The 15,685-nt window shown below is 35.9% G+C and overlaps 1 protein-coding gene across 1 annotated transcript in view; it reads left to right on the forward strand.

Moving 5' to 3' along the window:
* The window catches only part of SLC49A4 (solute carrier family 49 member 4), a 70,713-nt gene that overhangs the window by 29,660 nt on the left and 25,368 nt on the right, over positions 1–15,685 (forward strand). Inside the window, exons 4-5 of the mRNA XM_035709867.2 lie at positions 2,153–2,282; positions 9,898–10,006. Of these exons, the coding sequence (XP_035565760.1) occupies positions 2,153–2,282; positions 9,898–10,006 (239 nt within the window). The remainder of the gene's footprint in view (positions 1–2,152; positions 2,283–9,897; positions 10,007–15,685) is intronic.

Raw genomic sequence — 15,685 nt, forward strand, 5'->3', positions numbered from 1 at the left:
AGTAAAATGAGAAGGAGTTCTGGCTGGTTCAGTTGGTTGAGCGTGTGATTCTTGAACTCAAGAGTTGTGTTTTCAAGCCCCACGCTGGGTATAGAGATTACTAAAGAAGATAAAATCTTTCATGGAGCATCTGGGTAGCTCAATTCATTATGTGTCTGAGTCTTGGTTTCAGCTCAGACCATGATCCCAGGATTGTGAGATTGAGTCCCACATTGGACTCTGTGCCCAGAGCAGTCTACTGGAGATTCTCCCTTTTTGTCTACCTCTTCCCCTCCCCCCACTCACACTCATGTACTCTCTCTCCCTCTCTCTCAAATCTTTAAAAAATAAAAATATTTTTTAAAAATGGGAAATAAATGTTGGTGAACAAGTGGAGGATTTGGAATCCTCATATATTGCTAGTAGGAAAATAAAATGGCACAACCACTATGGTTCTTCAAAGTATTAAATGTAGTGCTCACTTCAACAGCACATATATCAAAGTGTTAAACATATTATTATCGTATGACCCAGCAATTGCATTACTGAGTATATGCCCAAGTGAAGTGAAAACAACATTCATACAAAAATGTATGCACATATCCATAGTAGCGTCATCCATAATAGCCAAAAAGTGGAAGCAGTCCAAATATCTGTCAACTAAGTGGATAAAAAAATGTGCTTTATCCATTCAGTGGACTATCATTTGGCAGTATAAAAGAAAAAAAGTACTGATGCATGCTCCAACATAGTTGAACCTTGAAAACCTTATGCTAAATGACAGATGCAGGTCACAAAGACTACATATGATTCCATTTATATGAGATGTCCATTATACTCAAATCCAAAGAATGAAGATTAGGGAGTGGTTGCCTGAGGCTGGGAGATTTGGGGGTGGGAAATGGGTAATGGGTACAGAGTTTTTTTGGGGGATGATGAAAAAGTCCTAATATTGATTGTGGTAATGGTTGCACAATTCTGTGAATAAGAAATCATTCTGCGATTCATTAATTCATCCACTAAAATCATTGTGCATTCTAAATGTGTGAATTGTATATTGTGCAAATTATATCTCTGAAGCTATTTACAAAAATGCCAATAGAGCGAATATGAACAAGGCAATCCCAGAAGAAGAAATACAAATAGCCAATAAGTATATGGTAGATACTCATTCCTAGTTTTTAATTAGATGATATGTAAATTAAAACAGTTCATTAACTTTTTATTGCTCCTCAGACTGACAAAGAACAAAGACATTATCTATATTTAAATGTCTTATATGAAAATTGTACCTTTTGCTAAGAATATGGCCCTAGAATTATAACTAAAATTATCCAATTGAATGGACTCTGGGAATCACTTAGTCCAGTCCCTTTATTGACCACAAAGAATAAAGGATTCATTCAAATTACAAGTTAATTAGTGGCATAGGCAGGTCTCTACTCCAAGTTTCCTAACTTTCCTGTTGGGAGTCATGCTTTTCTACTAAATTGGACACAACAGAAGTTGGAACTTACAAGTGCCAGAACTCTGGAGGGAATGATCAGGACTCCTAGGATCTTTTTCTTATTAATGGTACCAATTAAGATTGTTTGGATGTTCATTTTACTTCAAGTAATAATATTCTACATTAGCTAGTCTTTCTATTCATTCAATTTTGCTTTCTGTTTCTTGGTTTCTTATTTTTGGATGCTTTCCTGTTTTGTTCAAATTCCCCATACAGCCTATAAATTGAGTGTGTCCTACACTGTACTTGGCATATCCAATCTTTGATCAAATAAGACTTTTCCTATCCTGTTCCTACAGTTTCTGTACTATATCCTTTTTTTCTGAGTACCATACCTATTAGTCACCTTATTTCTGGTTCAAAATCTTAGAGTACACTGTTGTTGGTTTTCAGTGTTTTCTCCATAGACTAGCATTTGTTTATTGCCTCAATTTTTTCATCTATATAGTGTATCATAATATGACTTCCTACCTATGACCTGCTGAAATTTATCTTTACATATCTTTCCTTTTTCACAAGACTGAACTAATTTTGCAAGGTACTATATTTTGCTGATCTTTTTATGCATAGAGCTTAGTTAATTAACGATTTGTTTGATAAATACTTGAAACACCGAACTTTCTATGTTGTCTGGTTAACATTTTTTTTTTCCTCTCCTGCCCGCAGAATTTGGAGTTGTCTGCTTACTATTTTCTGCAACACTAGCTTATTTCCCACCCCGGCCTCCACTCCCTCCCAGTGTTGCTGCAGCTAGCCAGCGATTGAGTTATCGGCGGAGCTTTTGTAGGTTATTAAGGTAAATATACTTTGAATCACTGAGTGGTTTGGGTTTTCTTAATTTCTTAATTTCAAAATGTTAAAATTTAATTCTTATCCAAATTACAAGATATAAGGTAGAATATCATTCTCAGATAACAAAGTGAGGTACTCAATTCTGCTGCTATCCTGATAATGGGAACATATTACTATGACAAACTAAGAAGTAACATGAAACAAAAAGAAGGAACAGATGCATGCCAAAATTAGAAACAGTATGACTTAGAAGAAATACAGTAAGCAGAAATGTTGATTCGTTTCTAAATTTCTTCCTCCTCTTTTGCACAAGGAATCTCTGTAACATTCAGTCTTCCTTTGAACAGTGAAAGGTTTTTTTGACTAGCACCTTGCAATAATTTCACATTTATTTAAAGGTAATTTAGGATAGTAATTTTTCAGCAACCCATTAATTAGGTTGCAAATAATTGATAAAGTATGATTAAATAGTTTAGAAGAGTTTCCTATCAGAAATCTATTTTTAAGATTTATTTATTTATTTGAGAGAGAGAAAGAAAGAGAGCATGTGTACACAGTGGAGAGGAGTGGAGGGAGAGGGAGAAGCTCAGGAGACTCCTCACAGAGTGCAGAGCCCATTGCGGGGCTAAATCTCAAGACCCATGAGATCATGACCTGAGCCAAAACCAAGAGTCAAATGCTTAACTGACTGTGCCACTGAGGTACCCCTATCAAATCTACTGCGGCACCTGAGTGGCTAGTCAGTTAAAGGTCTGCTTTTAGCTCAGGTCATGATCCCAGAGTTTTAAAATCCAGCCTCTCCCTCTTCCTCTGCCTCTCTTATTCTCTCTCTCTCTCTTCTCTCAAATTTAAAAAAAAAAAAAAAATCTTATTTTAAAAATCTCCAAAACAAAAACCTCTATAATTTTTATTTTTTTTTCTGCATACCACCAATGCTGTTATTACTTAACATTTTAAAAACAAAACTTGTATTTGAATAATTTTATAAGGAAACATCACATAACAGTACCTGTGGAATCATGGGTTTTATGTGTTTATTATATTTTCCAAATATTTAAATTTTTTATTCATTATGCATTTCTTAATTTGCATTAAAATAAACAAGTACTAGTCAATATAGAGTGAATAAAATATATGAGGTTTATTTACATACCACCTAAAATCAGTCTTCTATACCTCTAGTGGCATCATACTTTGAAAAACTTAATATTTTGTTTTATTGATACAACTTAACTAAAATTAAACTCTACCCTTGAAGGTTCAAATGCTCAGCATTAAATTTGACTCTTTGAATATATAGACTGTCACAGATGATTATGATTTGCAGTTGGGCCACTGGAACTTATCTTTTGAATTTTTTTCTCAGTTTGTTGTGATAAGTTTTTATTGATTCATCAGCAACTGTGTAATTGGTTCTTTCTCTTCTTTTTTTTTCCCTTCCTACCAATGGTAAGTTCCATGTGGCCAAGAACTATGTCTTTATAGCCTCCTTAGTAATATTGTCCAATAGCAATATAATATGAACCACATATGTAATTTAAATTTTTCTAGTAGCCTCATTAAAAAAAGTAAAAGAAACAGGTAAAATTTATTTTATTTTATTTCACCTTTTTAAGGACTTTATTTATTCATTTGAGACAGCGAGATGCAGAGAGAGAGAGAGGGAAAGAGCATGAGCAGGGGGAGAGGCAGAGGGAGAGGGAGAGGCAGGCTCCCTGCTGAGCCAGAGGCCTAACATGGGGGTCAGTCCCAGGACCTGGAGATCATGACCTGAGCCAAAGGCAGACACAACCATTGAGCCACCAAGGTGCCCCTAAAACTAATATTAATAATATATTTTATTTAACCCAATATATTGAAGTATTATTTTAGTATGTAATAAATACTCAAAATTATTGAGATATTTTATTTTATTCATATCAAATTTTTGAAATCCAGTTGTGTACTTTACACTTAAAGCACATCTTAATTCAGATGCTAAATTTTCATTAGAAATACTTAGTCTGCATTTATTTGTTTTTTTTTAAGATTTATTTATTTATTTATTCATGAGAGGGGGAGAGGCAGAGACATAGGTAGAGGGAGAAGGAGGCTCCCGACAGGGAGCCCGATGTGAGACTGGATCTGGACCCCAGGATCATGCCCTGAGCCGAAGGCAGATGCTCAACCACTGAGCCACTCAGACATCCCTTAGTATGCATTTAAATATTAAATTTACAATTGGGGCAGCCCAGGTGGCTCAGCGGTTGAGCTCCGCCTTTGGCCCAGGGCCTGATCCTGGAGACCCGGGATCAAGTCCCATGTCGTGCTCCCTGCATAGAGCCTACTTCTCCCTGTGCCTGTGTCTCTGCCTCTCTCTCTCTCTCTCTCTGTGTCTCATGAATAAATAAATAAAATATTTTTAAAATAAATAAATAAATATTAAATTTACAATTGAAAAAGTTTTAATTGAGCAATCTCCCTCATTATACTATCTAAGGTTCAAAATGACTACTTGTGGGGCACTGAGTGGCTCAGTTGGTTAAGCATCCAACTCTTGATCTCAGCTCAGGTCTTAACCTCAGGATTATAAGTTCAAGCCCCACATTGGGCTCCATGCTGGGTGTGGAGCCTATGTTAAAAACAACAAACAAAAAAAAAAACTAGCAGTATTTCAAATTTTGGATCAATACATCTTTGATATTATTTGAAAAATCATATTCTTCAGGCAATTATCTGGGCCTTAATGGAAGATCTTTCACTTCTATAGAATAGATTTTTAATTTTTTTCATCATTTTTAACAAAATTCCCATAGCTGAAATAACAATTTCTTTTATCATCTCTTCATCTGAAAGTGGTTTCCTTGGGGCGCTTGGGTGGCTCATTTAGTTAAGCATATGCCTTTGGCTAAGGTCATAATCTCAGGGTCCTGGGAATGAACCCTACTTTGTGTTGGGCTCCCTGCTCAGTGGGGAGTCTGTCCTTCTTCCCTGCCCCTACCCTTGCCCTCGCTCATGCTTGCTCACTCTCAAATAAATAAAATCTTTAAAAAACAATTTTTTAAAAATAAAAATGGTTTTCTTTTTGTATGGGAATCCCAGCCATTTTATGGCTGGCCAAAGTGGTAACTCATATCTGTGAAAAAAAATTTTTTTAATGTTCATTGGACATTTAATTCTGATTTTGGGCAACTAATTTTTTTTAATTCCTTTTTGACTGATGAGAAGAAACTTCCTATAAAATTTACTGTTTGTTGAATATGTCCCTTAATATTATCCACTTAATTGTCTTAAAATTTTTTTTTACACAGCATTCATTTTGCTGTGCTGCAACAAATCACAGTTGCCATTCATCGTGAAATTTGCAACATATTTTCTTCTCTCTTACTCTTTCTTCATAAAATATTCAAATAAGCAAATTACAGAGTTATCTGTGTGGAAAAAAAATGAGAACTGAGTCAGTTCATTGACACCAAGATCAGTGACAGATTTATAATACTAGAAACAACACATGCTACACCCAGCATGCTGTATAGTATCTTACCCAACGCAGCAGTTAAAGTGAAATGTGGTCCTACCAAAAAAGTTATTTGTAGTTAATGGGAAAGCACTTTTTCATTGTTTCTGTTGTTAAATTTGGTTCAATTACAATGAAATGAAATGAAAAACTCAGTTCTTCAGTTGCATTAACCACATTTCAAATGTTCAGAGCTTTGTCTTGCTGGCGGCTACCAACTTAGCATAGCTATATAAACACTGTTTTTCAAACTTTGGTTCAACCAACTAATTTAGTAGGTAGAGCACCTTGGAAAAAAAATAGAATGAAATAAGCTAGAACGGAAATATTATTGTATCATGTAGTAAGGATACATATTTTTTTGTGAGACTTTTCCTTCAGAATATACGGATGTATATGTGGGTAGATCACAAAGTAAAAATATACTTCCTACTTTTGGAGTATAGCAAAAAGTTTAAAAATCACATCTCTAAAAAAAAAAAAAATCACATCTCTGCAGCATGTAGAATATTGTCTTCCACATAATAGGCAAATAAAAATATTAGTTAAATCGGATGGTGACCAGTGGTGCGTATGTGTAAGATGACGGTTTAAAATGATAGTTTTGTTTTGTTTTTTTAATGCTATTTAAGTTTTTCTTTGCGCAGTGCCAGTTTAGAGAGCAATCAAGAAAGCAGGAGAGTGTTAGGTTAGGTCCTATTATGCCAGGCTAATAATTTGGACTAGTCTAGAAAATGAGGGATCACTGAAGGATTTTAAGCTAAGGAGTTGTATAAACAATTGTTCTGACAAGGAAAAACAACCTAAAATTATCATTCTGACTACGATAGATACCCTGTGTTTTCTTCTAATTACCCTACAGTCAAGATCTTTATTCTCTGTTAAAACCATAAAGTGTAAGATCTTTCCTCTCTGTAAAAAACCTTTTTCATTGATGCCTGACATTTCTTCATTTCTTCCATTATTTGTTAAGTCTGCAGCATTACCTCTAGGAGAGGACTCTCTAGGGCAAGTTCTTTGGACCTGCCATGGTCCAGTCCCCTAGCCTATCAATGTAATTTTCTCTGGCCTTTTAAAGGACATCCGAAGTCATTACTTTGTGGATTATCAGAGTAACTGCTTCTCTAGATTCTAATTCCATTGTCTGGGGAAAAAAAAAATCATTGATTATGCTCCAGTGTTTTCACCACCATCATTTATCTCTATAAAATAAATAAGTAAATCTTTAAAAATAATAATAATAAATGTCATCCATTTTGTCCATGGATTCTTTGATTATTAAATTTCTGGCTTTATCTTTTATATTTAGGAATTCAACCCACCTACAATCTACCATAGTATGTGATGTTAACTAGTGATGCAGGAGTTTTGTGGGTTTTTCCCCATAAAAAAACTAGCACTGTTTACTGAACAATTATTAGCAGTTTGCTAGCCCTCTATATTCTCCTCCATTGTGCTTTATTCTTGAGCCATTCACATATAATTTTTTATTACAGCCATGAAGTTTGTCTTGATATGTGATAGCATAAGGTCCTCCTTTTTCATATTTTTTAAAGATAAGTTTCAAAGCTTTCGAAGCCCTTTTATTCTTCCAAATAAACTTTACATCATATTTCTTAAGTTTCTTAAAAATTTAACTGGGACATTAATGGTTATATTGAATTTATAGATTAATTTGGGGTGAATTGACAATACAGACTTTTTCTCCATCTATTTAGATAATATTCTGTGCCCTTAATTAGATTAAAGGTTATTTTTTCTTTCCACCCCTAGAGATCTTGGGCTTTCCTAGCTATTGTTAATGGTATGTAATTTCTATTACATTTTTTAAATTAAACTTATTTGTGAGATAATTTAGATTCACATGAATCAATAAAAATGCGGTTGTAGGAAATAATACAGAGGGCTCCATAACCAGTTTCCTCCAGTGATAACATCTTACAAAACTGTTGTATAATACCACAACCAGAAAATTAACATTGATAGTCAATATGCAAAATATTTCCATCATCTCAGGGGTCCCTTTTTTTGTCCTTTTGTAGCCACATCTCCCCTGCCCCAGTTCATTAACCCCTGGCAAAAACTGATCTGTTCTCCATTACTATAATGTCACTTCAAGAATGTTATATAAATGAAATCATATAGTATATAAATTTGGGGATTGACTTTGAAAGAGAGAGAGGCAAACCAGAAAACAGACTTTAAGCTATAGAGAACAAACAGGCTTGCTGGAGAGGAGGTAGGCAGGGGATGGGTTAAATGGGTGGTGGGTTTTAAGGAGGGCACTTTAGCGATGAACACTGGGTGTCGTGTGTAAGTAATGAATCACTAAATTCTACACCTGAACACAATATTATGATTTATGTTAACTAACCAGAATTTAAATTAAAATTTGAAAAAAATAATTCTCTGAAGAGTCAACCAGGTTGTTTTGTGTATCTGTAGTTACTCCTTTCTACTGCTGAAAAGTATTACATGGTGTGGATGTACAGTTTGTTTAACTATTCACCTGCTAAGGGACATCTGTGTTGATTCTAGGGTGGGGGTTGGCTATTACAAATAACATTCGTATGCAGGTTTTTGTGGGAACATAAATTTTCATTTCTCTGGGATAAATGCCCAGGAGTGCAATTGCTGGATTATATGGTTGTTGCATATTTAGTTTAAAAAAAAAAAAAACTGCCAGGCTGTTTTCCAGAGTGGCTGTACCATTTTTCATTACCACAAGCAATATATGAATCATCTAGTTTCTATGCATCTAAACCAGACTTTGGTGTTATCACTATGTTTTTGTTTTAGCTATTTTGATAGGTATGTAGAAGTACAATCTCTGTAGAGGGCAATTGGCATTATCTATTGAAATTACAAATACACATACTCTTTTGACATGGCAGTTGCACTTTTAGAATTCAATTCTCCAAATGTACTAGTCCACATGTGATATGACTGTAAAAGCAAAGGTGTTATATTCATATACACACACATATATATAATTTTATAATACCTTTATTATATATAATAAAAATACATATTTCTCAGTGAGGACTGGTTAAATAAATTATGATATAGCAACATAATGGAGTTCTATGCAGCTCTAAGAAAGAATGAGGAAACTCCTTATTGACTACGGAAGAGTTCTAAGACTTACTAAGTTAAAAAACTAAAATTCAGCCAGTGGTTGTAATATGCTACCACTTATATAAAAAGATTGGGAGAAGAATATATATATAGACACACACAGAGTTGAGAACATATGTATTGATACACACGTATATATAACAACATAGTATATGTAATAAAAATATATATAAATTAACGGAATAATATGTAATAATATGTATGTGTGTGTGTACACACACGCTTGTATATATACATAGGCTTGCATATTTTGCAATGTTTCTGGGAAGTTGCCCAAGAAAGTAGTAATACTGGTAATTGTGGGAAGAGGGGAATGAGATAAGAGAGACATGTTTTCCCCATATTTTTATACTTTTTGGTTTTGAGCCATTTCCATTGTATTGCCTTTTCAAGTCTTTGACTAATACAAACTTTAACATATTTTTTAAATATTTTATTTATTTATGAGAGACAGAGAGAGAGGCAGAGATGCAGGCAGAGGGAGAAGCAGACTCCATGCAGGGAGCCTGATGGACTCGATCCCAGGTCTCCAGGATCACACCCTGGGCTGAAGGCAGAGCCATGTGGGCTGCCCTGATACAAACTTTAATAGCAATAAAACAATAGTTAAAACTGCCCTCTGAAAATAATAAAATTAGCAAATTTTGTATTTCTTTGTATTCTTTGATTTTTTCTTCTGCCTCATTCATAAGGAGAAATAGTAATTTATCCTTTCAAATAAGAGCTTTTTTTCAACTGAACCTACCTATTCATTCTGTGAAATAATGTTGGTAATTCATCTATATAATAAACATTGACAATTTTAAGCAATGTGAACAAAAAAGATTTTATAAAAACAAAAAATTTAAAGAACTTTGAATTTTTAACAGACAAGTATTTTCTTTTTCTGATTCTGCTCTTCTGATTTCCAAATGATTTACATTTTTCATGAGTAAGAATTTAAATTCAAGATTTTGAATCTGTAATAATATTTTCTCTTTTACAGCAACATGAGATTTTTGATGATTGCTTTAGCATATGCCATACCACTTGGTGTATTTGCTGGCTGGTCTGGAGTTCTGGACTTAATTTTAACACCAGTGCACGTCAGCCAAGTAAGCATTTTATTTCTTTATATGTTGTAGGTATTTTTAGTTCATTTCAATAATAAATACTGTCTGTATGTTCTTGGTTTAAACTTCGAGACCTGGGTAAAACATTAAACATTATCCAATTCCATTACTGCAAAAGCAAGAGTCTCATGAAGTAGTTAAAAATAATGTTGATTTTCTTCCTAGATTTTGTTACAGCCATGATTTTACATTTATTTGGCTTCTATTAATGATTCTAGTAAACAGAAAAATCTTCATTTTGTTGACTCCATCCTAATCTTGCTTCATACTTCTTAAAGAAGATTAAGATCCCATCACCCAAATTATGGCTATTTTGATAGCTCATCTCTCACTTTCCCTCTAGGCTCAGACTAAGGGTATCTCATTTCTTTAAAAATGACCATTTCACCTATATGCTTCAGGCCATGTATTCCTTCTCCTCACTTCAGATAGCGTGATAAGATGAAGTACAGGAATTTGGAGGGACAAATGGAAGAAGTTCAGCACATTGGTATGACGGTCCGTTGTATGAATGAGCAACAATTTGCCCATTATACTTTTGATGAACATTTGGATTGTTTCCGGTGTTTGACGGTCACAAACAATACTGTAGGAATGTTCTCCTACATTCTTCCTGCACCTCTATACACATTTCTGTTGGATACATAGCTAGGAATAGAAGTACTGGTTATAGTATAGGCCTAGTCTGATAGATGATGCCAGACTTTCCCAAAGCAGTTGTATCGGTTTATCGTCCTACCAGCAGGACATGAAATTTCTCATTGTTCCACATCTTTACTAATACTTGGCAATGTTAGTCTTTTTGAAGTTGGAAATGCTACTAACTGTGCATGCATTTAACATGTTAAATGTCATTATAGTGATATCTTTTTAAGTGTTTTGTTGAACAAAAAAGTATCCTTTTTTTGTGACACACCTGTTCAAGCCTCTTGCCCACTGTTGGGATGCCTTTTTCTTACTGATTGTAAAGAAGAGAGTGTGCAGAAGGGGACTCCGCAGAAGACTGTGTGGGGTCCTCAGCAAGCCTTGGCTGGGAAATGGACTGCACATGTAAAGGGCAAAGCCACCAGAGGCTTACCAGAAAGACTGCTAGGAGGTTGAAAGCAGAACGAATACAGTAGAGGGCAAGCAGAGCTGGACTCAGAATTTCTGGCTCAGCCAGAATGGTAAGACCTCATTAACACTTTGTTAATACCTTGGGCTTCTGCTGAGACACAAGAATCTAGCCCAGAATTTAATATCAGGGACTATGCTCTTGGTAAAATAAGACCTGTTCTACTTAGACCTACCATACACAAGCCCTGACAAAAATCTGCAGAGGAGACAATTTGGAGATTGAGTCCTACCAAGTGAGGGAGGGCTTGGGAAACACTTTGATTTCTACTTATCTACCTTAATAAAACACAAAATTGGGCAGCCCTGGTGGCGCAGCGGTTTAGCGCCGCCTGCAGCCCCGGGTGTGATCCTGGAGACGTGGGATCGAGTCCCACATCGGGCTCCCTGCATGGAGCCTGCTTCTCCCTCTACCTGTGTCTCTGCCTCTCTCTCGCTCTCTCTGAATGAATAAATAAATAAATCTTTAAAAAAAAAAACACACAAAATTAAGCCTATGCAAGTTCAGGGTGATCAGTTATTATCTGAACTGCCTACTAACACAAAAATCAACCATTTTAGAGAAGGATAAAAGGATCCAGAATCTTTATATTGTGTCACCCACAGCATGTACTGTACTGTTAAAAAAAATTAGACAAACAGGAAGATGTGACCTGTATTTACAAAAAGGAAGAACTGAATAGAAACCAGTTCAGAGAGAGTCTACATCTTGGATGTAGCAAAGACCATAATGCAAAAGAGAGAGAGAGAGAGAAATCTTTGCTTGCTCCAAGTTTATTTTTATATTCCCTTATACTATAGAACTACATTGTCTGGTTCAGTAGTTACCAGCCACTCGTGGCTATTTAATTTGAAATTTAGATTAGTTGAAATGAAATAAAATAAAAATTATTTTCCTCAGTGGCCACCCACTGGACACATACTGACCCCCTTTCAAGTGCTCAATAACCACTTATGATTTGTGGCTACCATATTGGACAGTACACATACAGAACATTTCTGTCAACATAGAAAGCACTGTTGGACAGTGCTATTCCAGAAGCTTTATCATTATTCCTGTCACATTTAAACCTGGAATTGAATTTTGTGCTTGTCATAAGGTAGGAGTTAAGTTTCTTTTTTTTCCCATATAGGTATCCATTAACCTCGTATCAATTTTTGAAAAGATCACACTTCTCTCATTGCTCTCTAGTTTCATCTTTGTCATAATGAAGTGCCTTTATGTACACAGATGTGTTTCTAAGCTGCCTTTTTCATTTTTTCAAGTAGAATCTTCTCTTAATTTTGTATATAACTTGTTATCTGAATTTTATCTACAGTCTTTTATAATAAACCATTCTCCTATGTGAAATTTTGCATACTGTTAAAATCTAATGTGGATTGAAATGTAGACTTCCCAATTTTTGTGACCTTTACTTCTGTGGTAAAACACGATAAACCATTTGAATTTTGACATTGATTATTTATTTGTGTAATGGCTTTACATGTGGATCTTAACAGTGTAAACAATAGCACATATAACCATCAGGATACCTCGATTAGAATTTACAGGACTAGAGTGACAGATTCGGGTGGTTTAATTAGATTTTAAAAGTTTTCTGAAAAACTTTGCCAATAAAAAAAATAGATAATAGTCTATTTTGCCTAACTTTGTGCCTAGTGTCTCGAGTTTTTTGGTGGTATAATAAATTTTGATATTTGTAGAATAAATATACCTTTATTGGGATTCTGACCGGAATATTTTGAATCTAAAAGATCAGTTTAAGAATTAACTTCTTTGGGACGCCCTGGTGGCTCAGCGGTTGAGCTGCCTTTGGCTCAGGGCATGATCCCAGAGTCTCGGGATCGAGTCCCCCATCAGGCTTCCTGCATGGAACCTGCTTCCACCTCTGCCTATGTCTCTGCCTCTCTCTGTGTCTCTTATGAATAAATAAATAAAATATTTTTTAAAATAAATTAATTTACTGTGCCTGGGTGGCTCAGTTAAGCGGCTGCCTTCAGCCCAGGTCATGATCCCAGGGTCCTGGGGTCAGAGCCCCATCTCTCCCTCCACCCCTCCTCCTGCTCACACTCTCACTCACTTTCTCTCTTTCAGATAAATCAATACAATCTTTAAGTAAGTAAATAAATAGACAATAAAGCAATATTTGGCAGCTTATTTCTCTAAAAGAAAATTCTTTGTCATTACTTCTTTGTAAACCATGATCATTGCACTTCTGTTCATTTATTGAAGTGCTAATGTATCTGAATGATGCTTTATAATTTTCTGCAAAGGAGTCTTCTATATGTTTGTTAGATTCATTCCCTGTTAATTTCAGTTATATTTTTAAGTTACAAAAAATTTTTTTTAAAGATTTTACTTATTGGGACACCTGCCTGTGTGGCTCAGTGGTTGAGCGTCTGCCTTCGGCTTAGGGCATGATCCCAGGATCCAGGATTGAGTCCCACATCGGGCTCCCTGAGAGGAGCCTGCTTCTCCCTCTGCCTGTGTCTCTGCCTCTCTCTCTCTGTCTCTCATGAATAAATAAATAAATCTTTAAAAAAAAATTTTACTTATTTGTCAGAGAGAGAGCACAAATAGGCAGAGTGGCAGACAGAGGGAGAGAAAGAAGCAGGCTCCCTGCTGGGCAGAGAGCCTGATGCAGGGCTCCATCCCAGAACTCTGGGATCATGACCTGAGCCACAAGCAGATGCTTAACTGACTGAGCCACTCAGGCGCCCCTTAAGTCATAAAATTTTTATTTGATTCTTTTAATAGTTTCCAAATTTCTGTAAAAGTGCTTGATCTTCTACTTTTTTGAATTATTAAAACTAGTTGCTTAGAGTCTCATAATTCCTTGATCTGGATCCCCTGTGGGTCTATTTATATTTAGGGTATTCGTTTATGTTTTCTTACCTCCTTATGTGTTCCTTTATTTTTGACTGAGTGCCAGACATAATATATGAAAAGTTGTAGAAATCATTTAAGCTTGAGGATGATGTTATTTAACCCCAGAAAGAACTTACTTTTTTTTTTTTCTTGCAGGAGTCTAGGAATCATTTAATCCAGTTTCAGTAATTGAGAATACTTAAAACTGGGCGTCAGTCCCACAGAATACTATTCTATTTCCAGTGCACAGTACTCAGGGATAGCCCTTCGAGTCACCATCTGAAGGTTGGGTTTTTGTTTTTTTCAAAAGGCCACCCACCTCACAACAGGCCCTGAACTCATATTTTTTTCTTTCCTAGGTCAGCAAGGCCATTGATAGCCCTCAGGCCCTTAGCTCCCTTTTTTGAAATCAGCAGACACCCCAAAGGGAAAAGTATTCCCCAATACTAGGCTTATCTTTTCCAGATTTCCTTCCCATTTTACATTATGGTTCCATAGTTCTGGATTTAACTTCTTGGCCCTCTGATGCCAACAGATAGATTTCCCCCTAGATTTTCTAGTTCTGAACCAGAATATCAATCCAAATGACCCTAGTGTACATTCACCATGAGAAGAAAACCTTCCTTTAGTTTTCTTTTTAGAAGATTTATTTATTTATTCATGAGAGACACAGAGAGGCAGAGACACAGGCAGAGGGAGAAGCAGGCTCCTCAAGGGGAGCCCCATGCGGGAGTCGATCCCAGGACCCCAGGATCACGACCTGAGCCAGAGGCAGACACTCAGCCACTGAGCCACCCAGGTGCCCATTCCTTTAGTTTTCTAACTGATTTTTCTAGATGGCAAGTATTCCTAGCATGCTCCATTCCAGGAAAGAAAAATGTAGCACCCATTTAAATGATTCTGATTTTGCATATCTTATGCTTCACATTATAAATCCTAAGATGCCCTTTCGAGTATCTCTCTATATAAACTCTGATAGACCAGGAATCACAATAAGTATTAAATAAAGTGAAATTTAAAATTAAATGGGCAAAAGGGGGGCGCCTAGATGGGTCAGTTGGTTAAGTGTCCAACTCTCAGTTTCAGCTGAGGTCATGTTCTTGGGGTTGTGGGATCAAGCCCTGAGTCGGGCTCTGCGCTCAGGGGGAAGTCTGCTTAAGATTCTCTCATTTCCCTCTGCCCTACTCCCCTGCACTCATACGTGTGTGCTCTCTCTCTCTCAAATAAATACATACATATATACATACATACCTACGTAAATAATCTTTTTTAAAAATAAAAGCAAAAAAAAATTAAAATTTCTAATTAATTAGTGGGTAGGATATTATTACCTAAAGCAAATGACATGAACAAAGGAAGCAGGGAAGCACAAATGGCCTGAAAGGATCAGGGTCAGTACAGTCAAGATGTACAGTGGTTCTTAGCCTAACACTGGGCCCCACTCACCCAGAGGATAGATGGAAATGTTAGAGAGGGCCTAATAGCATTAAATGGACCTTAGACAATGGATGCTAAATGCTCTGCAATGAGAGGGGCAGTTTAACAGAACAGAGAATTCTCTGGCCCCAAATGCCAATGATATGAAACAAAAATGTAGAGATAAATTAAGCTTCAGGCTGTTCTCTTTCTCCAGAGGATACTTATCTTTGTTCTGGCACCAGACACTGTTAAGTAATTGT

The sequence above is a fragment of the Canis lupus genome, chromosome 33, assembly GCF_003254725.2.
Source record: "Canis lupus dingo isolate Sandy chromosome 33, ASM325472v2, whole genome shotgun sequence".
In the NCBI taxonomy this organism is placed as follows: domain Eukaryota; kingdom Metazoa; phylum Chordata; class Mammalia; order Carnivora; family Canidae; genus Canis; species Canis lupus.